The 17,025-nt window shown below is 37.1% G+C and overlaps 1 protein-coding gene across 3 annotated transcripts in view; it reads left to right on the top strand.

The window, feature by feature from the left end:
• ELOVL4 (ELOVL fatty acid elongase 4) overlaps positions 1–17,025 on the top strand; it is a 33,260-nt gene that overhangs the window by 8,153 nt on the left and 8,082 nt on the right. For 2 of the 3 annotated variants that reach the window (XM_021541601.4, XM_077782320.2), the window contains exons 2-3: positions 11,379–11,566; positions 14,683–14,763. In XM_021541601.4, the coding sequence (XP_021397276.1) occupies positions 11,379–11,566; positions 14,683–14,763 (269 nt within the window). Of the gene's footprint in view, positions 1–524; positions 598–11,378; positions 11,567–14,682; positions 14,764–17,025 lie in introns of all 3 variants that reach the window. The other variant, XM_085574779.1, reaches the window with a different exon arrangement.

Genomic DNA, 17,025 nt, shown 5'->3' with positions numbered 1-17,025 from the left:
TACAATAATGTATTTAAGAAGAGGGGGGAAAAATGGCACAGAAGTAATTGCAGCCAGAGAAGAGAAGAATGAGAATATGTGGTACTCTGCAGACATGGAGGTCAGGGAAGGAAGGCAAGGAGGTGCTCCAGGCACTGGAGCAGAGATTCCCCTGCAGCCCATGGGAAAGACTATAGTGAGGTACCTGTGCCCCTGATGCCTTTGGAGGTCCATAGGGTGCAGAGATCCATCTGCAGCCAGTGGAAGAGCCTCACACCAGAGCAGGTGGATGCTATAAGAAGGCTGTGACCCAGTCACAGGAGAAGGCTCCTGGCAGGAAGGATCCCACATTGGATCAGTCTGTGAAGAGGTGCAGTCTGTGGGAAGGACTCAGGCTGGAGAATTTAATGGAGGACTGTCTCCTGTGGGAGCAACCTGACATTGGAGCAGGGGAAAGGCTTCTCCTAAAGAAGAAGCAGCATCAGAAACAGCACATGATGAACTGACTGTAATCCTTATTCCCCATCTCCCATTGCCACTGACAGGGAGAAGATAGTGACTCAGGGGTGACGTTAAGCCTGGAAAGGAGGGAGAATTTGGGAGAAAGGTGTTTTTCAGGTTTGTTCTACTTCTCATTATACAACTCACATTTTGATTGGTAATAAACTCAAGTAACTTCCCCAAGTCACATCTGTTTTGTGCATGACCGTAATCAGTTTGTGACCTCTCCTCATCCTTCCTACTCTCTCCAACTCCCTGAAAGATGGCTGCAGTCAGGTGGGGGTTGGTCTCTTTCTCCAGGCAGCAGCTGACAGAATGAGAGGACACAGTCTTAGGCTGCACCAAGAGAAATATAGGTTAGATATCAGGAAAAAGGTTTTTACAGAAAGAGTGATAAAGTACTGGAATGGTCTGCCTGGGGAGGTGGTAGAGTCACCATCTCTGGAGGTGTTTAAAAAATGAATGGATGTGGAACTTGGTGCCATGGTTTAATTGAGGTCTTAGAGCATGGGTTGGACTTGATGATCTTGAAGGTCTCTTCCAACCCAGTGATTCTGTGATTCTGATTAGCTCATGAGCCTTATCTTCTATTTTCTCTGCCCTGTCCAGCTGAGAGGAGAGTGATAGAGCAGCTTTGGTGGATACCTGGCCTTCAGAGAGGTTCAAACCACCACATCCCTAGTTTCACTTTCTGTTTCAGCATAATCATGAACTCTTGACTGTTTGGTTTGTTTCCACTGTATCTTCCTATTCCTCTTACCTATTTCTGCTACATCCATTCTTCCAGCTCTTGCATATCTTGTGCTTAGTTTACATGCTTAACTATGGTGTTCTTCTGTTTTCTTTTTTTTAAATCTGCTTATAGATATTATCTCCTTGATTCTTTCTCCCCATTAAGACAAATAAGAAAACAAAATGTTTTATTGCTTTCTGAATGTTCCTAGAACATTGCTGAAAGAAGTGAATTTGTAACCCATGTCTTTGACTTTTTCTGTTGAGCCAGCAAATGTCTCTGATGTGATTTTATGTCCTTCTATTCTTAGAACATCTCTTAGAACATCATTGTAACACCTTGTTTTTAAATGGTTTGAGTTAAAATAAAGGAAAGAAAAAAAAAAGAAAGTAGTTAGTAGTTAAATCGACTACCTGGGTTGTAAATAGGAGATTTCATAATCATATTTTCTACACAGTTTTTATATTAAGTGGTTTACCAGGAACAGATATGCCTAATAGAAATACTATAGAAATACTTACATACAGAGTACCCTAAAATGCTTTGATAATTAGGTCAGGTTTTTTTCTACTCTGTCCAATCTCCATTTCAGTGATACCTTGATTTTTTACGGTGAGGGAGAAACGTTATTGCTGAAACCATTAGAGATGCTTGGGGCCCATGTGTTAGCATGGAAAGTAGCACAACTGTGGAAGTGAAAAGACTTGGTTGTAGCAGTCGTTTGGACGTGGACATTATGTAGCTTCCAAACTGATGATTTTGCTACTGTGTACTTAGTGAATGAAAAATTCAGACACCGATCATTCTTTTAATCACTTTTGGGTTAAAAGCATTTTGTCATTCAGTTCATATTTTGAAAATCAGCATTTCAAAATTAGTCTTTTTTTTTTTTTCTTTGTGCTTGGTTCCTCACCCCCCCCCAGTTTGTCATTTTTGCTGATGTTAAACGGGATGTTGAGGAATTAAGTTCTAAATGTTTTAGAGTTTTGTTTTTCCTTAGAGGCTTTGACTGATGTATTTGTGTTAAGCTAACAGAAGACCAAATGCTTCTCACAACTGTAAATTTACTTCTGCCTCTGAACTTTGAAGAGCTAATGCATTTCAGTAACTCCTTTTGTAGTTTTTAATCAAAACAAAAGTCTCATCTCATTCATCCTTCTGTAAAACCAAAGTGATGAGGAGCATCCTTGTGATAATGCAAACAGGAAAAACAGGTAGTTTATCAGAGAATTTTCTGTGCTGCTTCTGCAAATTTTCTCCAGTAACTTTCTGGTATTATTCTTAGGTAGATTTCACTTGCCATTGCTGGTTTTCATACATGCTGAAGCACTGCATTTAAAAGTCTCTAAATGTTCATCTACAATCCCAAATAGCTGCGATGCAACAGCATCAATGTAAGTTGTTTATGTTTGCTGTTTAGTTAAAGATCACTATCCTTCTGGTGTGTAAGCACATTAGACATGTCCCTTGTATGCTGAGTAGGTAGCACTTCTCTACAGTGGATAAGACCTTGCAGAGTTATTATTGAACTGATTTTAATAATCCTTCACATTTTTCAATGAACTTATGTTTAAACTGAAGGACTCCAGTAGCAATATCTGTCTTTGGAGAAGATCATCATACCCTGTGATCATCCCCTTCAGCATTATAAAACTCTGGGTGGGCCAATAGACTAATCTGTTATTGCAATATTGAATGTGCATAAATCCTGTGTTTGTATTACTGCTTACTGATACTCCTACAACTATTTTCATAGTGCCAAACCCCAGTGCTTTTGTAGGAAGTAGTTACATGTCCAGTCTGAGTTTAGACACATAGTTTTGACAAAAAACATAAACGTTTGAATAGAAGTTTCAGTAGAAGAAAAGCTTTTTGAAGTGTGTTTTGTGCAATACTGCTACTGCTTTAGAAATACAGAGACATATGCTGGATCATAAAGTCTGCAACTAATTTATAAAATTACATTGTATAGTAGGGTTGGGAGTTTTGTATGCTTTTGTCTGTTCGCTCCATAACTTATAATATTTAAGAAAAAGCACGCAGGCATCATTGCATTGGGAATGCATCTTGCATTTGTGATGTTTGGAAAAGAAGATTTGGCAACCAGAAGAATACTTCATGCCTTAAGGGCTTGTATCTTGCATATCTTGTGTAAGCTTCAATAAGGATTATATTTTTGTAATTTCTTGAAGCAGAGCATTTGTACTGTCCCCACAAATAATCATTATCAGTGGAGGAGATAAATATAATTTGAGCAAGGCAATCTCTTTGGATGTGAAAATCCTGTGACTTGATGGCAAATTGTCATGTGTCCTGAACTTCATAGTAATTTCATTACTATCCTTGTATTCCATTACACGTGTATAATGTAATTGCTGTATATAGGCACAAAGACAATATGGTATAAATGACTGCTAGGAGTCCTGAGAAGACTGGGATGCTGGTCAGAGTAATGGGAAGGCTAGTGAAAATATATCTGGCCCTTAAACAACAAACTGGGATTTGGCCTTCCTGTTACTTTAATGGGAGTTTATGAAACACATGCACATTACACAGGTGTTCATTAGCTGCAGGAGATGTTGCTCTTAGCTGTGTGGCATTTTGATTTTATGTTGCTGCTTACAGCTTTAAAGAAGACTAAGCAGTCCATTACAAAGCCCTGAAATTCAAAACAAAGCCACAGCTGGTTATGGGTGGTACCTGTTAGTCTTGCCTTGTAGTCTTGGTTTTGGGGCAGGCTTCTCTCATTTCTGACCGCAACAGAGTTTTATACAGCAAACTTAGAATATGTGGATTTCATTGTTTTGATTTTTGGGGTGTGCTCTCATTATTCATTGTTCTTGAGGCTGAATACTCTTATTCTTGCACTTTAGTTTTATGTTTTATGACTTATTAAAATGACAATGCTTTGCCGTAAGATGTTGATGTCTCTTGTTCTTGCTCTGAACATATTTGTTCCTGACTAGTTAAAGCTTAAGGAGAGACAAAGTACTTAACTCAGATTTTTAGATCTGTTATCAAAGATTAAAAAAAACTTGCTTTCTCTCTACTGATCTACTAAGAATGAAAAAAAAATATTTGAACCAGATCAGCTGTTATGCCTTTTTTTTTTTTCCTGGGTTTTGGGAACCTTTGTGCATATAATATCCTGTGCATGTCATCCTTAGTTTACCAATACCATACATGGGAAGAAGTCCTTTACTGTGAGGGTGGTGAGGCATTGGAACAGGATGCCCAGAGAAGCTGTGGATGCCTCATCCCTGAAGTGTTCAAGGCCAGGTCGGATGGGACTCTGAGCAACCTCTAGTGGGAGGTGTCCCTGCTCATGACAGGGTGATTTGAAGTGGATGATCTTTAATGTCCCGTCCAACCTAAGCCATTCTGTGATTCTCTGATACTCACAATTTTGTTTTCTTGCCAGTTATTACCACCATTGATACTGTGACATTATGATAATAAAGAATTTTTTGCAAGATAAAGCAGCAGGGGCTTGACTGGTTCCTGAGAAAACAGTGCAAGTCTGATTTAAATGTTTGTAGAGTATACAGAGATGAGCATGAAGATGATTTTACAATTGGAAAATATGCCTGCAGGTGAATGAGATTAAGTGTTTCTTTAAGGAAAATTAAAAAAAAAAAAAAGGCAACTAGTGACGGACCTGATAACTGTTCAAAACTACCCAAATGACGAAAGAAAAACTGATGTGTCTAGGCAAGAAAATTACACTGAACTAGTTAAAGTTTAATCCTAAACTTTAATCCTAAAGTTTAATCCTAATTTTTTTGGCTGTAGAGAGCAACTTTATGCTAGTTAACATTTTACATCAAGCTGCTATATGTTCTACCAGGCTTGCTGCCTCTGAAAAGTCATATCCTGTACTTAAATGGGAAATTCTTCTTAGAAAGATCTCTTGGCTTATACATGTGTCAATGGAAGCTTCATGGCCTTTGCTTTGTAGATGATATTAGATTCTTTCTGAGTTAGATACAGGTATCTTTGGCCCTGACAAACTCCTTAGAAACACCCATAATGCCAGAAGACTGCAGACATTGCCAAGTATGATAGGTGAGAAAGAAATGTAAACTAGCGATTCTTTTTGTCCCAGTCATTTTGCTTTCCTGCATCAATCTGTCTGCACAATCCCTCCTAAGAAGACATGGACTTTTTTGCCTGAAACATGGATGAGGCTATAGGGATATAATTTTAGTTAATGCAGTAACTTCAATCTGCTATTACAGGATTTCTCATTAAAGAAACTAAAAACTGATATTTTTAGCAATGGGTCAAGAGGAAATGGCCTGAAGCTGTGCAGGGGGAGGTTCAGGTTGGATATCAGGATAAATTTCTTCACTGGATGGGGTGCTTAGACATTGGAATGGGCTGCCCCAGGAGGTGGTGGAGTCACCATCCCTGGAGGTGTTCAAGAAATGACAGGACATGGAATTTAGTTGCTATGGTTGACATGATGGTGTTCAGTCATAGGATGGACTAGATGATCCTGAAGGTCTTTTCCAACTTTAATGATTCTGTAACTCCACTAATTGAGGAATAGAGTGCTATCTGTGCAATGAATAATCAGTAGCAAAGCAGGTAAGTTAATTCAAACAATGACAACCTAAAAGAAAAATTCATTTGGGGCCATATGAACAGCTCTATTAAAATAATAGTAAGTGAATAGAAATTTTTTAATTCTACAGATTTTCCATCCAAAAATATATGGCCTCTCAACTTTCACTCTGCATTGTTGCTTCATTTTCAGTCCATGTAGTCATGTACTGTTTTAAAGGCTAATTTTATAGCTTTTGTTGTTGTTGTTCTGAGGTGTTAGTCAGAGACTGAACTTTTTTCTTGGAATTTCTACTAACTGCTAACAGTAAATCTACTTTTAAATTATTCTCATGTATTGCTCAGTTTAGTTTAAAAGCATAGGGTCTAATCAGATGGATGCTTATTCAAGTTTACTTTCAACAGATCCAGTCTGCAGCGGTTGTGTAGCCAGAGCGAATCTTATATTCACTTTTAAATATTTACATGACTGAACCAGTATTTCTAATAATAATCTTGGAGAGAAGTTTATTGCCTATTTATCTGTAGCCAGAAACAAAAGGGGGAGGGAGGGGATCACTAAAACACTAAAATCACTGAAGGAATCTAATGTGAAAATTCCATAAATAAGGTGTGTGAACTTATATTTCTCACCTTTCTTTTTTTATATGATATGTGTTTTCATTTTGTAGTTATTTCAGTTATAGTGGTAATGGAACTAACAAGATGTGGGACATTCTTAGATAATTAAACCACTGGTTTATGGAACAGTACTTCAATTAGGTAATACTGCTTTGCCTTCCTTATATTGTGGAGTTAAAATTTTACTTGTTCAAGGAAATCTTTCTTAAACTTGAGGCTGGCTTTGAGAGTACTGTTGTTGAAATAAAGGTGATCTGCAGAGAGCTCTCATAGAACCACTTTTAAATGCTCACTGTCATTTCTGCAGTGTCTTTAGAAATGTAATCGGACAGATGGATGTGCTGGATTGGCACTGTAAGTGTCTTTGCTGAGAATAGTATCAATAGCTATTAATAACTTTGAAAGTCTCTCCAGATAAATAAGTGAGTACCGACCTTATAGCTCAGGAATATATATGTTGTTAAACTGAAGATTTTCTAAGTATTTATTTTGAACCAAGCATGAACACAGGGAATTGCAATAAGCTTGCAATTTAGTGATGTAATATTTTCTCTAAAACTGATTTTAAAAGCAAAGATAATCACCACTGTACTGTTTCAGGATTTCTTGAGGTGAATGTCAAAGTGACTGTGCTATGCATTTATTTGCTTATTTTTAAGGTTTGTATTTCTTGGGGAAAGAAAACAATTGATCAAATGCAGGAAATTGAACCATCTAAAATGCTATCAGAAAGGAAATGCTGAACCATGTTTAACAGAAATGCTTGCATATTAAAACAGTTACAGTATGCTTCTCAAAAATTTCTTGTGATTTTTAATGCTAGAACACCACCACTGCAGCCTTACTTATTGAAATTCATCTTCACTTTCCATCCATATTTCAGTATCGGTTAATTTTTTATTATGACCTCATTGGACATTGCCAGGCAGGGTATTCAGTCCTTTTCATTGGTCCTGCTCTTCTTCTTGCTTTGAATTAAGAAATTAAGAAAAGGGGTTTATATGTGCATTTCTTGTTAATTTACCCACAAAAATAATTACATCCTGCAAAGGTAGGTACTTCAGGGCAATTTAAATTATTTATATACATATAAATAATGTAATACATTTACATACACGTATAAATATATAGATAAAAGTTCTTCTGGTTTTTGCCTTTGCAAGGTGTAACTTTAGAATGTATATATGCAAAATGGCAGGAAAGCCTTTTGTATATACATTTTTCCTGCTATTTCCTTACATAACAGTTATTTTCTATCAAGAACATGTACTAGATGCCTTAGTCTAGGCTGGATTCATTTTTGATATAAAGTGCAACCCTGAGTATTTGTTCTAAAACTTTTCCCAGGTTACCAGAAGAACACTGTACTACAGGCTGTGCCATTACAGCAGACATTTTATTTGTGATCGAATTAGAATCTGGGTCTTGGGATTTGAAAGACAAACGCATTAATCCCCTGAAAGATTCAGTCAATCTCTGTCAATTCTAATCAGGTAAAGGCATTGGTCTTTTTGCTTCACAGCAGTTGGAGGGATTTATTTCAAGCTTATTTCATCTTTGAGGTAAAAATGTCCCTTTTCCGTGTGAAATACTGCAGGATTTAATGCACTCATATGTCCCCTTTAAGCTATCACAATTCTCTGTAATTTACAGAAATCAGCACCAGGTAGTAAGGAGGACAAAATTATGCAGGTTTTGCTAAAACAGAATGGGGGCTGGGAAGGAGGAAGGTGTTGGAGTAGCTTGGAAAATTTGCCACTTGAGGAGATGACTTAAGATAGTGAATTTATCTTTGAAAGAGAGCAAGGGTCTGCATTTTACAGAGTTTTCTGTGTAAAACATGAAAAAGCAGGCTTGCCAGGTAAACTGAAATGAAATTGGTTTTGTATAACCTTCTGTGTAATAAGAATGGAGTTGACTTATGATGCAACAAGTTACTTTGCTTTATCCAGGAGAGATCCTGTGATGAAAAAATTCAGGGATTAGTAGTATCATGTTTTCTGATGCCACAATACTAGTTAAAAATAATCATATGCAGAAGCCCCTAGATGCCTTTAAAATAACCATAAGGTGGTGTTTGTAGTTAGCCCAGTAGAATAGACTGCTCTACTGTTTTGGACAGCATATACTCCAGAACTGAATTGCCTACCGTGTTCCCTCTCATAGAAGAATTTTGTATTTATAATTAGTTGTCCTAGGGGAGGTCAGGCCCCCAAAATGGCAATGTTGGATACCCTGTGCAGTGTGTTACAAGATTTGTATCAGTAATACATGTTTTTCCTGTAAATACTTCAAGACTTTTCTGAGATGTGGTGGCTCACTGTCCAAAAACAAAGGGAAAGTAACAGGCTGAGACCATGGTATGGAAGAGTAATGGCAGCTTCTTAGGTGTTCTTATATAATTGTCAGAGTTAATGAAATATATTTCTTTGTTTTCTCCAGTGAAGTCTTTCAATTTGTTGTATTTGTGGAAACAAGGTGGAAGAATTGCTTACAGTGCTGATAAGGTGTGAGGCAAAGCCTACTTTCATCTGGGTTTTAATATAAATTATCCCTTTGTCTTTCCTTTTGCCCTCTAGTGAACCCTCATTCTTCCATCTAGAAGTGCAGAAATCTTTGTCTGACACAAAAAGAAATCTGGAACAGGTTGTGGTTTCCTGTTTTCAGCAGTGGGTGGTAATGTTCATCTCCTGGCTAAAATTCAAATCTTCGTCTGTCGCATTTCTTTGTATTGCCACTTTAGTGTGCAAGATTATCATGAAACAATGTGTTAGAGAATAGAAGACAGATTCTCTAATGTGTTTTTTTCTGTTTATCCTCTTTGTATTCCTTATTGCAGGAAACCTGGGAAAGCAACTGTGTTGCTTGCCTCACCTGCTCTTAACTCTTTGTACATTACAGTGAAGGGAGATCTAGATTTGATTAAGCATGCCACTCATTGGCTATTCCCAGAGCTTTCTCTTAACTGAGAGACACCTTTTTTCTTGTTTCATGATGAGTCCTTGCCTTTTACTTAGCACCAGGTAGATGATGAGGTTCTCTTCTTTTTTTTTTTTCCTTTTTATTTCTTGGTTGTGGGGTTTTTTGGGTTTTTTTTTGTTTGGTTTGTTTTTTTTTTTCTGGTGTTACTTTTTGTTTTTAAATTCAAATTGGTAATCACTAAAGGCAAGAAGGAACTAAATTGTAAAGAGTGTAATAATTGCAATGCATTAGTGATTTCAACTTTGGTAGGTGGTTTCAGGAGCTTGACAAAAAGTTAAGTGGTAGCTGTCTTCTCTCACTCTGTTCAGGTCCTCTTTTATTAAATCTATCTTATTTTTTGACACTCCTCCCTGTAGTCCTTGCCCTACCTTGCCCTTGGCTTCTTTTGGTGGCTGTGGCCACATGGCTGAATCCCATCATTCCAGCAGCATCAGTGTCCCTTCTTGACGTTTCCATGCATTAGGATGAATTTTCTTTTCTGGTATTAACAGCCATAATGGAAGCAGTTAGGTTTCTCTTTCTGCTTTTCAATTTCTTTTTAGGCCTCCTAGCACTTGGAATGGGCAGCTCAGTTATTATTAAATCATCTGGAAGTAAGAATAATCTGTTCTCTTCATTTCCTCTTTCCCTAGATCACAGTATTTGATGTTTATTTGAAATAGAGGGCCTCATGAAATTTGTTCCTAAAATTAGGTTCTAATTTGTGGCCTTAAGTACAACAAAGGAAACAAGAAAGAAGTGTAGGAGAAGTAATGACAGCAATGTTTTGTACTTTCCTCATTTTCTTGATAAGAAGGGTTCTCTAACTTGCTGGTTCTATGCCTGGGATCAGGAATTAATGTATGGTATAGGGATTTTTATGGTCTTTGACTTACACTTCTCTAAAAGAAACTTGTCCTCTAGGTGAATCTCTGGCCAGCTGCATTTGTGAGTTTGCCCATACTTGACTGAAGGCAGATGTTTCAGATGTTTGAGCTTCCCAAAGAGCTCTCTGATGTGATTTCCATGGGAACTGTAACTGGCCTAAGCATCGGGAAAATAATCCAGTTAGTATCATAGAGGTGTGCAGTATCTGAAGTTCTGATGGTTATGAAATAGTAACCTTTTATCTCTTGCTACAACTTGATATTAGCCTTCAGGATGGGGGGCCATGTGACACATGGGACAACACAGGCACTAAGTAAGGAGGTGTCTTTGCAATCTCATCTCTCTTCTAGCAGAGCTGTCTTCTAATCCTAGATGTCACTGTTTCGTCAGGCTGACACTGCTTTTTTCCATACTGATCTAGAACTTAATATAGCATATTCTCAGCTCTGAAATATGTGTAATGTAAGTGGATCCTGTGAGTGACTGAAGGAAATACTGTAAATAAAACCTTTGTTTCCCATATGGCAGCACAGATTGACTAGAACCATCCCTTTAGAGCTCTTTTATTTGGTTGTTTTCTGGTAACACTGTTAGTATTCTGTCTGAAACATGAGACTGACCTACATCAAGTAGCACAGGTTATCAGCATAGAACCTGTATAAAATTGATAGGAAACTTTCTAGTGCCTAATTTTAAATAAAAGCTACTGGTTTTATCTGTATTTTGCCCAATTCATGTATCTTTCGTTTGCGGTGGTGATGAATATTTGATTATACTGCCACTGCAGACATTATTCATCATAAGCAAAATTTGTTTGGGGGATTAGTGAGTTGATTTGTATTTGGGCTCATGTGATTCTGTTTGCTTTATTGTTTTGGGTTGTAGAACTGGACAACAGAGCTTGAATGACATAATGAATCTCTCTGTGAGATAATGTGATATAGTACGGCTTTTAAAAAAAACCTATTTTCTTTAACCTTCCTAGAAAGAATGAGTGCATTATGTTTCTACTATCTGATGCAGCTATTCCAGGAGAAAATAAAACTTAACAAATTCAATGCTTAAAGTGATGATGGAATATATTTTATTCAGACCTTGTTGACTCCTTCTGTTTGCTTCACTCCCCCAGACAAACGTGTTGATGACTGGCCCTTGATGCAGTCTCCATTTCCAACCCTGACTATAAGCACTATTTATCTCCTCACTGTCTGGCTGGGCCCCAAATGGATGAAGACGAGAGAGCCCTTCCAGTTACGCTTCCTCTTGGTTGTTTACAACTTTGGAATGGTTCTGCTCAACTTCTTCATTTTCAAAGAGGTGTGTATGCCCTCTTGCAAGAGGGAATTCTTACTGAGGTTTGAGGATGTCAAAATGAAAATGATGTTGCATATTCTTGATGTCTATTGAAAATTAATGTTTTGCACAGACTTTTAAAGATGAGTTTGCCTTTGAGGAGAGTATTTCTACAAACACGTAGTTTCTGAAAATAATTGCACTAAATGAGTCAATAGAGAGAATTTGTGTTTGACGTATTTCAAGTTCTTCTTAGGTTTATGTCTAAATACTGGAGAGACTAAAATCTGTAGATTTAACACCCGTAACTGATACTTTTTTTCATCTTAATAATCCTAAAGGGTATCAGAATGTATCTTGTTAGAAATTGAGTTATTTATGCTTTCAATGTGATTATAGTATTTAGAAATTCAGATGTCTGTTGTCTGTAGTAAGGAAAAGTATCTTGTCTGGAAGTTATCTTTAGGAATAAAAATGAAGTGAACTATACCTTTAAATAAAAATAAAAGAATACAGACTTCTAATACTTGGTTTGCAATGTTCTGAGTGTGTTACTTGTAATAAATTTCAGAGTTGCTGAATTTTTCCTTTGTTGGATTTTCTGGACAGAGGGAATGAATAGTAACACTGCAGTGGATCAGCTGTGTAGCAGTAGCTAACTGGGATTACTTAACAATTTGGTAATTATTATTCAAGGATAACTGTACAGAAAATGGCTGATGCTAAGTTTATGCTGCTGTGATTGCTCAAGGGGATCAGGAGTTGTCTTCCTGGAAGATCATAGATTTTCAAAATCTATTTCCAGAAGTAAGCAAATTAACAGAGCAGTTAAAATTACAGCGTTGCAGAACTATCTGGTCTGTTCTGTACTTTTGCGAGGAAGAAATGGTATATCTGATGGCATATCTGCATTTTGACCCTTTCTCAGAGCTCCTAGCTTAAAATCATTAATCATAAAATGATTTCAACTTCTCTTTAAGACATGGTTTAGTAAAATTTTAGCCATCACACCTTAGTCATAATTTTGTCTAAACTGTTTTCTTGGACTATTCAACAAAGTAGCGTGACAGGTACAAAAGAATTTAATGCTGACATGAAAGCATAGTTGAAGGAAGAGATTAAATCCAATCATCTTGGCAGGCTAAAACTGAAACTCCTGAAATTAGTTCTGCAGTGTTGCTGCAATGCCTGTTTTTTTTTTTCACATATTGTTTTAAACTTGTTTGTTTCATCCATAAGCTTAATTATAACAAACTTGCAGTCAGATAATATTCAGACCTATGTTCCTTATAGGATATGTGTTTGTAGCATTTCCAGGTCACTGAATTAACATAAAAATGAGTGGGACTGCATATACATATTTATTGTTGACATGCTGAAAGCTCATAACTTTATACACAGAGGTTCTAATTTCCTCCTCTCTCCTAGTGGTAGGTTGTTATTCAGTGGATGTTGAGGGAATGGATACAGCACTTCCAGCAAGTGTCTTTTCTTGATTGTAGAGACTGATAGGAGGAAGGCGCTCAAGTTTCAGTTGTTCCCTGTAACAAGGCAATTTCTGCTTCCAAAGTTTACAGTACCACTGTGACACTATATTCACACAAGTTTAATGTAATTGTTTTGAGTAAAATGATACTGTTTGTATTTTGTGTGTGTTTGTAAAGTTTCCAGACATTGCTAAGAACAGAATTTTAATGTGAAATACCTTTAAAAGTTATATTTAAATAAACATCCTGATGGAAAGCTCTTTTATTCATCTGTGGTAGCTGATGTTAAATAGTAAGTCATAAAGCGTAGTGCAAGACTCATATGCTGAATTCAAATTCACGTACAAATTTGGAGCAAATTTTGCTTAGAACATGCAGAAGTCACAATGGAATGAATCCTATTTTGCCACAGAATCATGAATTTCTTATTTTACTTCAGGGCAGTCTGGTGAAGTCAATTTACTGCCTTCTACCAAGGGAACCTTGGTAGAATTGTCCAGTAGGTCACAGTAGAGACGGGTTGGTTTCTGTAACAGTGCAAACTAAACTTTCCCTGCTGTTCTCTCTGAGTACTGGATGTGCTTGTGCCCATGTGGGACCACACTGTAATTCCAGTTAGTTACGGTAGTTTGTAAATGGACTTAGATGATGCAGAAGTAGTTTAGTTTCTTTTCTAGGATAATTTCTGTGGGCAGTTCTTTCATTTGCCTCCTTTAACACACGTGCAGCAAACAAGTCCAGAGGTTCACAAGGTTTTGTGTGTTGTAAATAAGATGGAAGTCAGGTTAGTGGTAATAGTCAGTGCTTGTCCATTTTTTGAAATCTTTTTCTATCACCCCAATTTATGTCTGCTCCACTGTTGTTTCTCTTTGATCCTTAATAAAGTGGGATTACTTGGCTTTAAACGTTCTTGGATTATAACATTTATGAATGTCAAGATTAGAAGTGTTACTTGAACTTGTAGTGCTCTAGAAAACTGTACTTCTTTGCAATGGGAACTTGTTCAAATGTCAATTTTATCTCCTCCTGTCGAGGTTTTTGCAATGTGCTTTGTTTGGAGAGGCCCTACAGAAGCATTTCAATTGCTTTAGGCCATTTTTGTTGGCACAAAATGGGGAACTTTTCTCCATCCTTTTTCCCTCACTGTGTTTAGTGGGTATTCAGCTTTGGCTGTTCACAGTGAGGCGGGTGGGTGGAAGAAGTTGTGAATTTTGATTGTTATACTATGCTAAGAATTGTACATCCAAATTGTCTAATCCCAGTCTCTTGAATCCATACTGGGGATAGCTTTTCTCTCAACTGTAGTGAAAGCAATTGGGTATTTTCTCTTTCTGAAGCTAGAGCCATCAGAAAGAATATTTGTGTCCAAAGGTCATACTAGAACTTGTTGTACAAGACTCTAATTATCTAGGCAGATATATGCAGGGGAAAAAATGAGTGCTTTCTTTTTAATTTATAAGAAAAAAAAAGTCCATAACAATAGGTTGTTAGTACTAAATATTGTCTTTCTTCAATAGTATTCTCAGGACCCATAAGAATATTTTAAGTATTTCTGTTCCGGTAAGTTTGATGTAGCAAGAAATTTGCTGATAATTGCTATAAATGTGCTTTATGTATTATATTTCCCCTCATGTATGGCTTTAATATTTTCAGTTGTTCTTGTCATCAAGAGCTCGAGGGTACAGCTATGTCTGCCAGACTGTGGATTATTCAGATAATGTTTATGAAGTTAGGGTGAGTATTTCTTTTTTGTATTTGTATATGAATGTGTGTGATATATAGCACTACGTGATGATTTAAGCCTTTTCTGAAAACAGTGTTTCCACAGCTGCTGTCAGCAATGACTGTATCCCGTTACATCCTCACAGGCCATGCAGGTTTGACTACATCATACGTAGCAGGTTTAATCATAATGCATCAGCTTGTTTGTGCTTACTTGCATCTGACTGCAACAAGTAAGGGGAGTCTTAAAGATACCATCCTTGGCTTCATCTGCACAGCTGTACAATGCAGGGGAAACTTTGTGTACATCCTTTGCTTCCTAGATTTGCTGAAGTTTGAGATACCAGGGTAACCGCAGTAAAGGTGGTGTGTTCTAGCTAGATCAAAGCAAGAGAGATTTGTCATCTTGTGGTTGCACTTCACCCATACTGGTGTGGCAACTCTTTGTCTCCTTTACCCATGTTTGGCTTTATGAGGTCTTGCTGGCATTTGGCAAATGTATTATCAGTACATTTCATTGTACAATCTTAGATTTCGAATATCTGGGTTTTGGAAAACATCCAAACTGAAAGCAAAGTGCAGTTCCTTGTTAATTTTCATAATGCTGTTGCTTAGCTCATGTCCTAAACCTTATCTTCCAGCAGAGCTGACACTAGAGTCTCTCAGCTGTTCTTGCAAGTTTCATGTGCAGATTAGGACACGTTCCTGAAAATGCAGTGAAAATATGTGTTATGTTTATGGTAGTTTGAAAAATGTTTCTCTGTGAGGTGGCTGTTCATGGGCAGGTTAGTCAAAAGCTTGTGCACGTGGCAGGGGTGGTAGTGAGAACAAAAGGTTTGAGTCTTACACCTTATTTTTAATGGCTGATATTGCAGAACAGCTCTGTGTGTAGATTTTTATTTGCCTTTTTGTAGCTGCCAATCTTTCACCTTTGCCAATACTGCTCTCACCATGTCAGTCACCACAATGATTCTGTTAAAAATTTTGTTAAAAAAACCCAAAATCTAGCAGAATATAACAAGTGCTTGGCAGGTTTGGGTTTTTTAATAGATAAGCAAAATAGAATACCCTTGTACTTAGCTGAATGTCATTGAGGACTGGTGTGGTATATATGGGAAGAATTTTTGTATTAGCTAAATACAAGCAGTACTCTGTTTCATAGCCCCCCTTGTAGGTCCCTTTTCACTGCCTCCCTTGTTTGTGGGAAGCAGTGGAGAGGTCAGACCTGCTCAAATGAATTATCATCCATTTTGTTTGTTATGACAAGTACAGCATTCTTATACAATGAAATAAAGGCAAAATGACCTGAAGAACGTATTTATATCTGGACTATATAGTATGTCCAAATAGGAAGGATTGCTCTAGCAATATATTCTTTTGACTTCCTGGCTTTTTTCTTATTTTTTAAAATTTTATAAAATTATTTCCCAGATTTGTAGATTTGCTTAAAACTTATCCCTGAAGTTTAAGTTGTAACATGTTCAGTTTGCAACTGAGGGAGTTAGGAACGGGGAAAATGGAGTCCTCTCAAGTTACTGCATCAAGTGTATAGTACGTTATCAGTCAAGATTCTTATCTTGATTGATCATTTTCTGGTAATTCATTTTGAATGAATTTTCAGTTTAGGTAAATAAGTTGCAAATAGAAAATTATACTTTCCACAAGTGTGCTTTGTCGAAGTGAGGACTCTTGGATACATGTCTGTCTTGCTTTACAGTATATCATGCTCTGCATTTAGAAGGTATGCTGTTTTTTGACACTGTCAGACCAGAAAAATAAATAAAAAAAAAACCCAATCCAGACCTCCTCAAGATTTCATTCACTATCGTCTTTCATAATATAAACCTGCGAAAGCAATTTTTAAATGTTTTTGCAGTTTTGAGTATGGAATCAATAAGCATTTTAGCACATCTTTCATGTCCTTTTAATAGATCTAGATACTAAATGGCTAGCATTTATTGGCACCAGGTTAGCTCTGCAGAGAAAAGCTGCACTGCAACAGTAGGATCAATTACAAATGCAATGACCATATTTGCAAGGGAATGAGTGAATAAATCCTGTGTTGCTCAGATAAAGAAAACTGGGACTAGCTCACATGGAAACAGCACTGAGCCCAGAAAGCTCATTATGGAACATGCTCTGAAAAGCAGAGCTTCATATGTGATTTTAATTTGGGGCTTTGAAATTTGGTACTAATGTTGAGAAATGTGAAACTAATTGTATATAGTGGTCTAAATGGCAACATAGGAGCCTTGGTAGGGACCCTGTTTCTGG

Source organism: Lonchura striata, chromosome 3 (assembly GCF_050655825.1).
Source record: "Lonchura striata isolate lonStrDom1 chromosome 3, ASM5065582v1, whole genome shotgun sequence".
In the NCBI taxonomy this organism is placed as follows: domain Eukaryota; kingdom Metazoa; phylum Chordata; class Aves; order Passeriformes; family Estrildidae; genus Lonchura; species Lonchura striata.
Note: the sequence above shows the minus strand (reverse complement) of the source record. Positions and strands in the feature narration are given on the sequence as shown.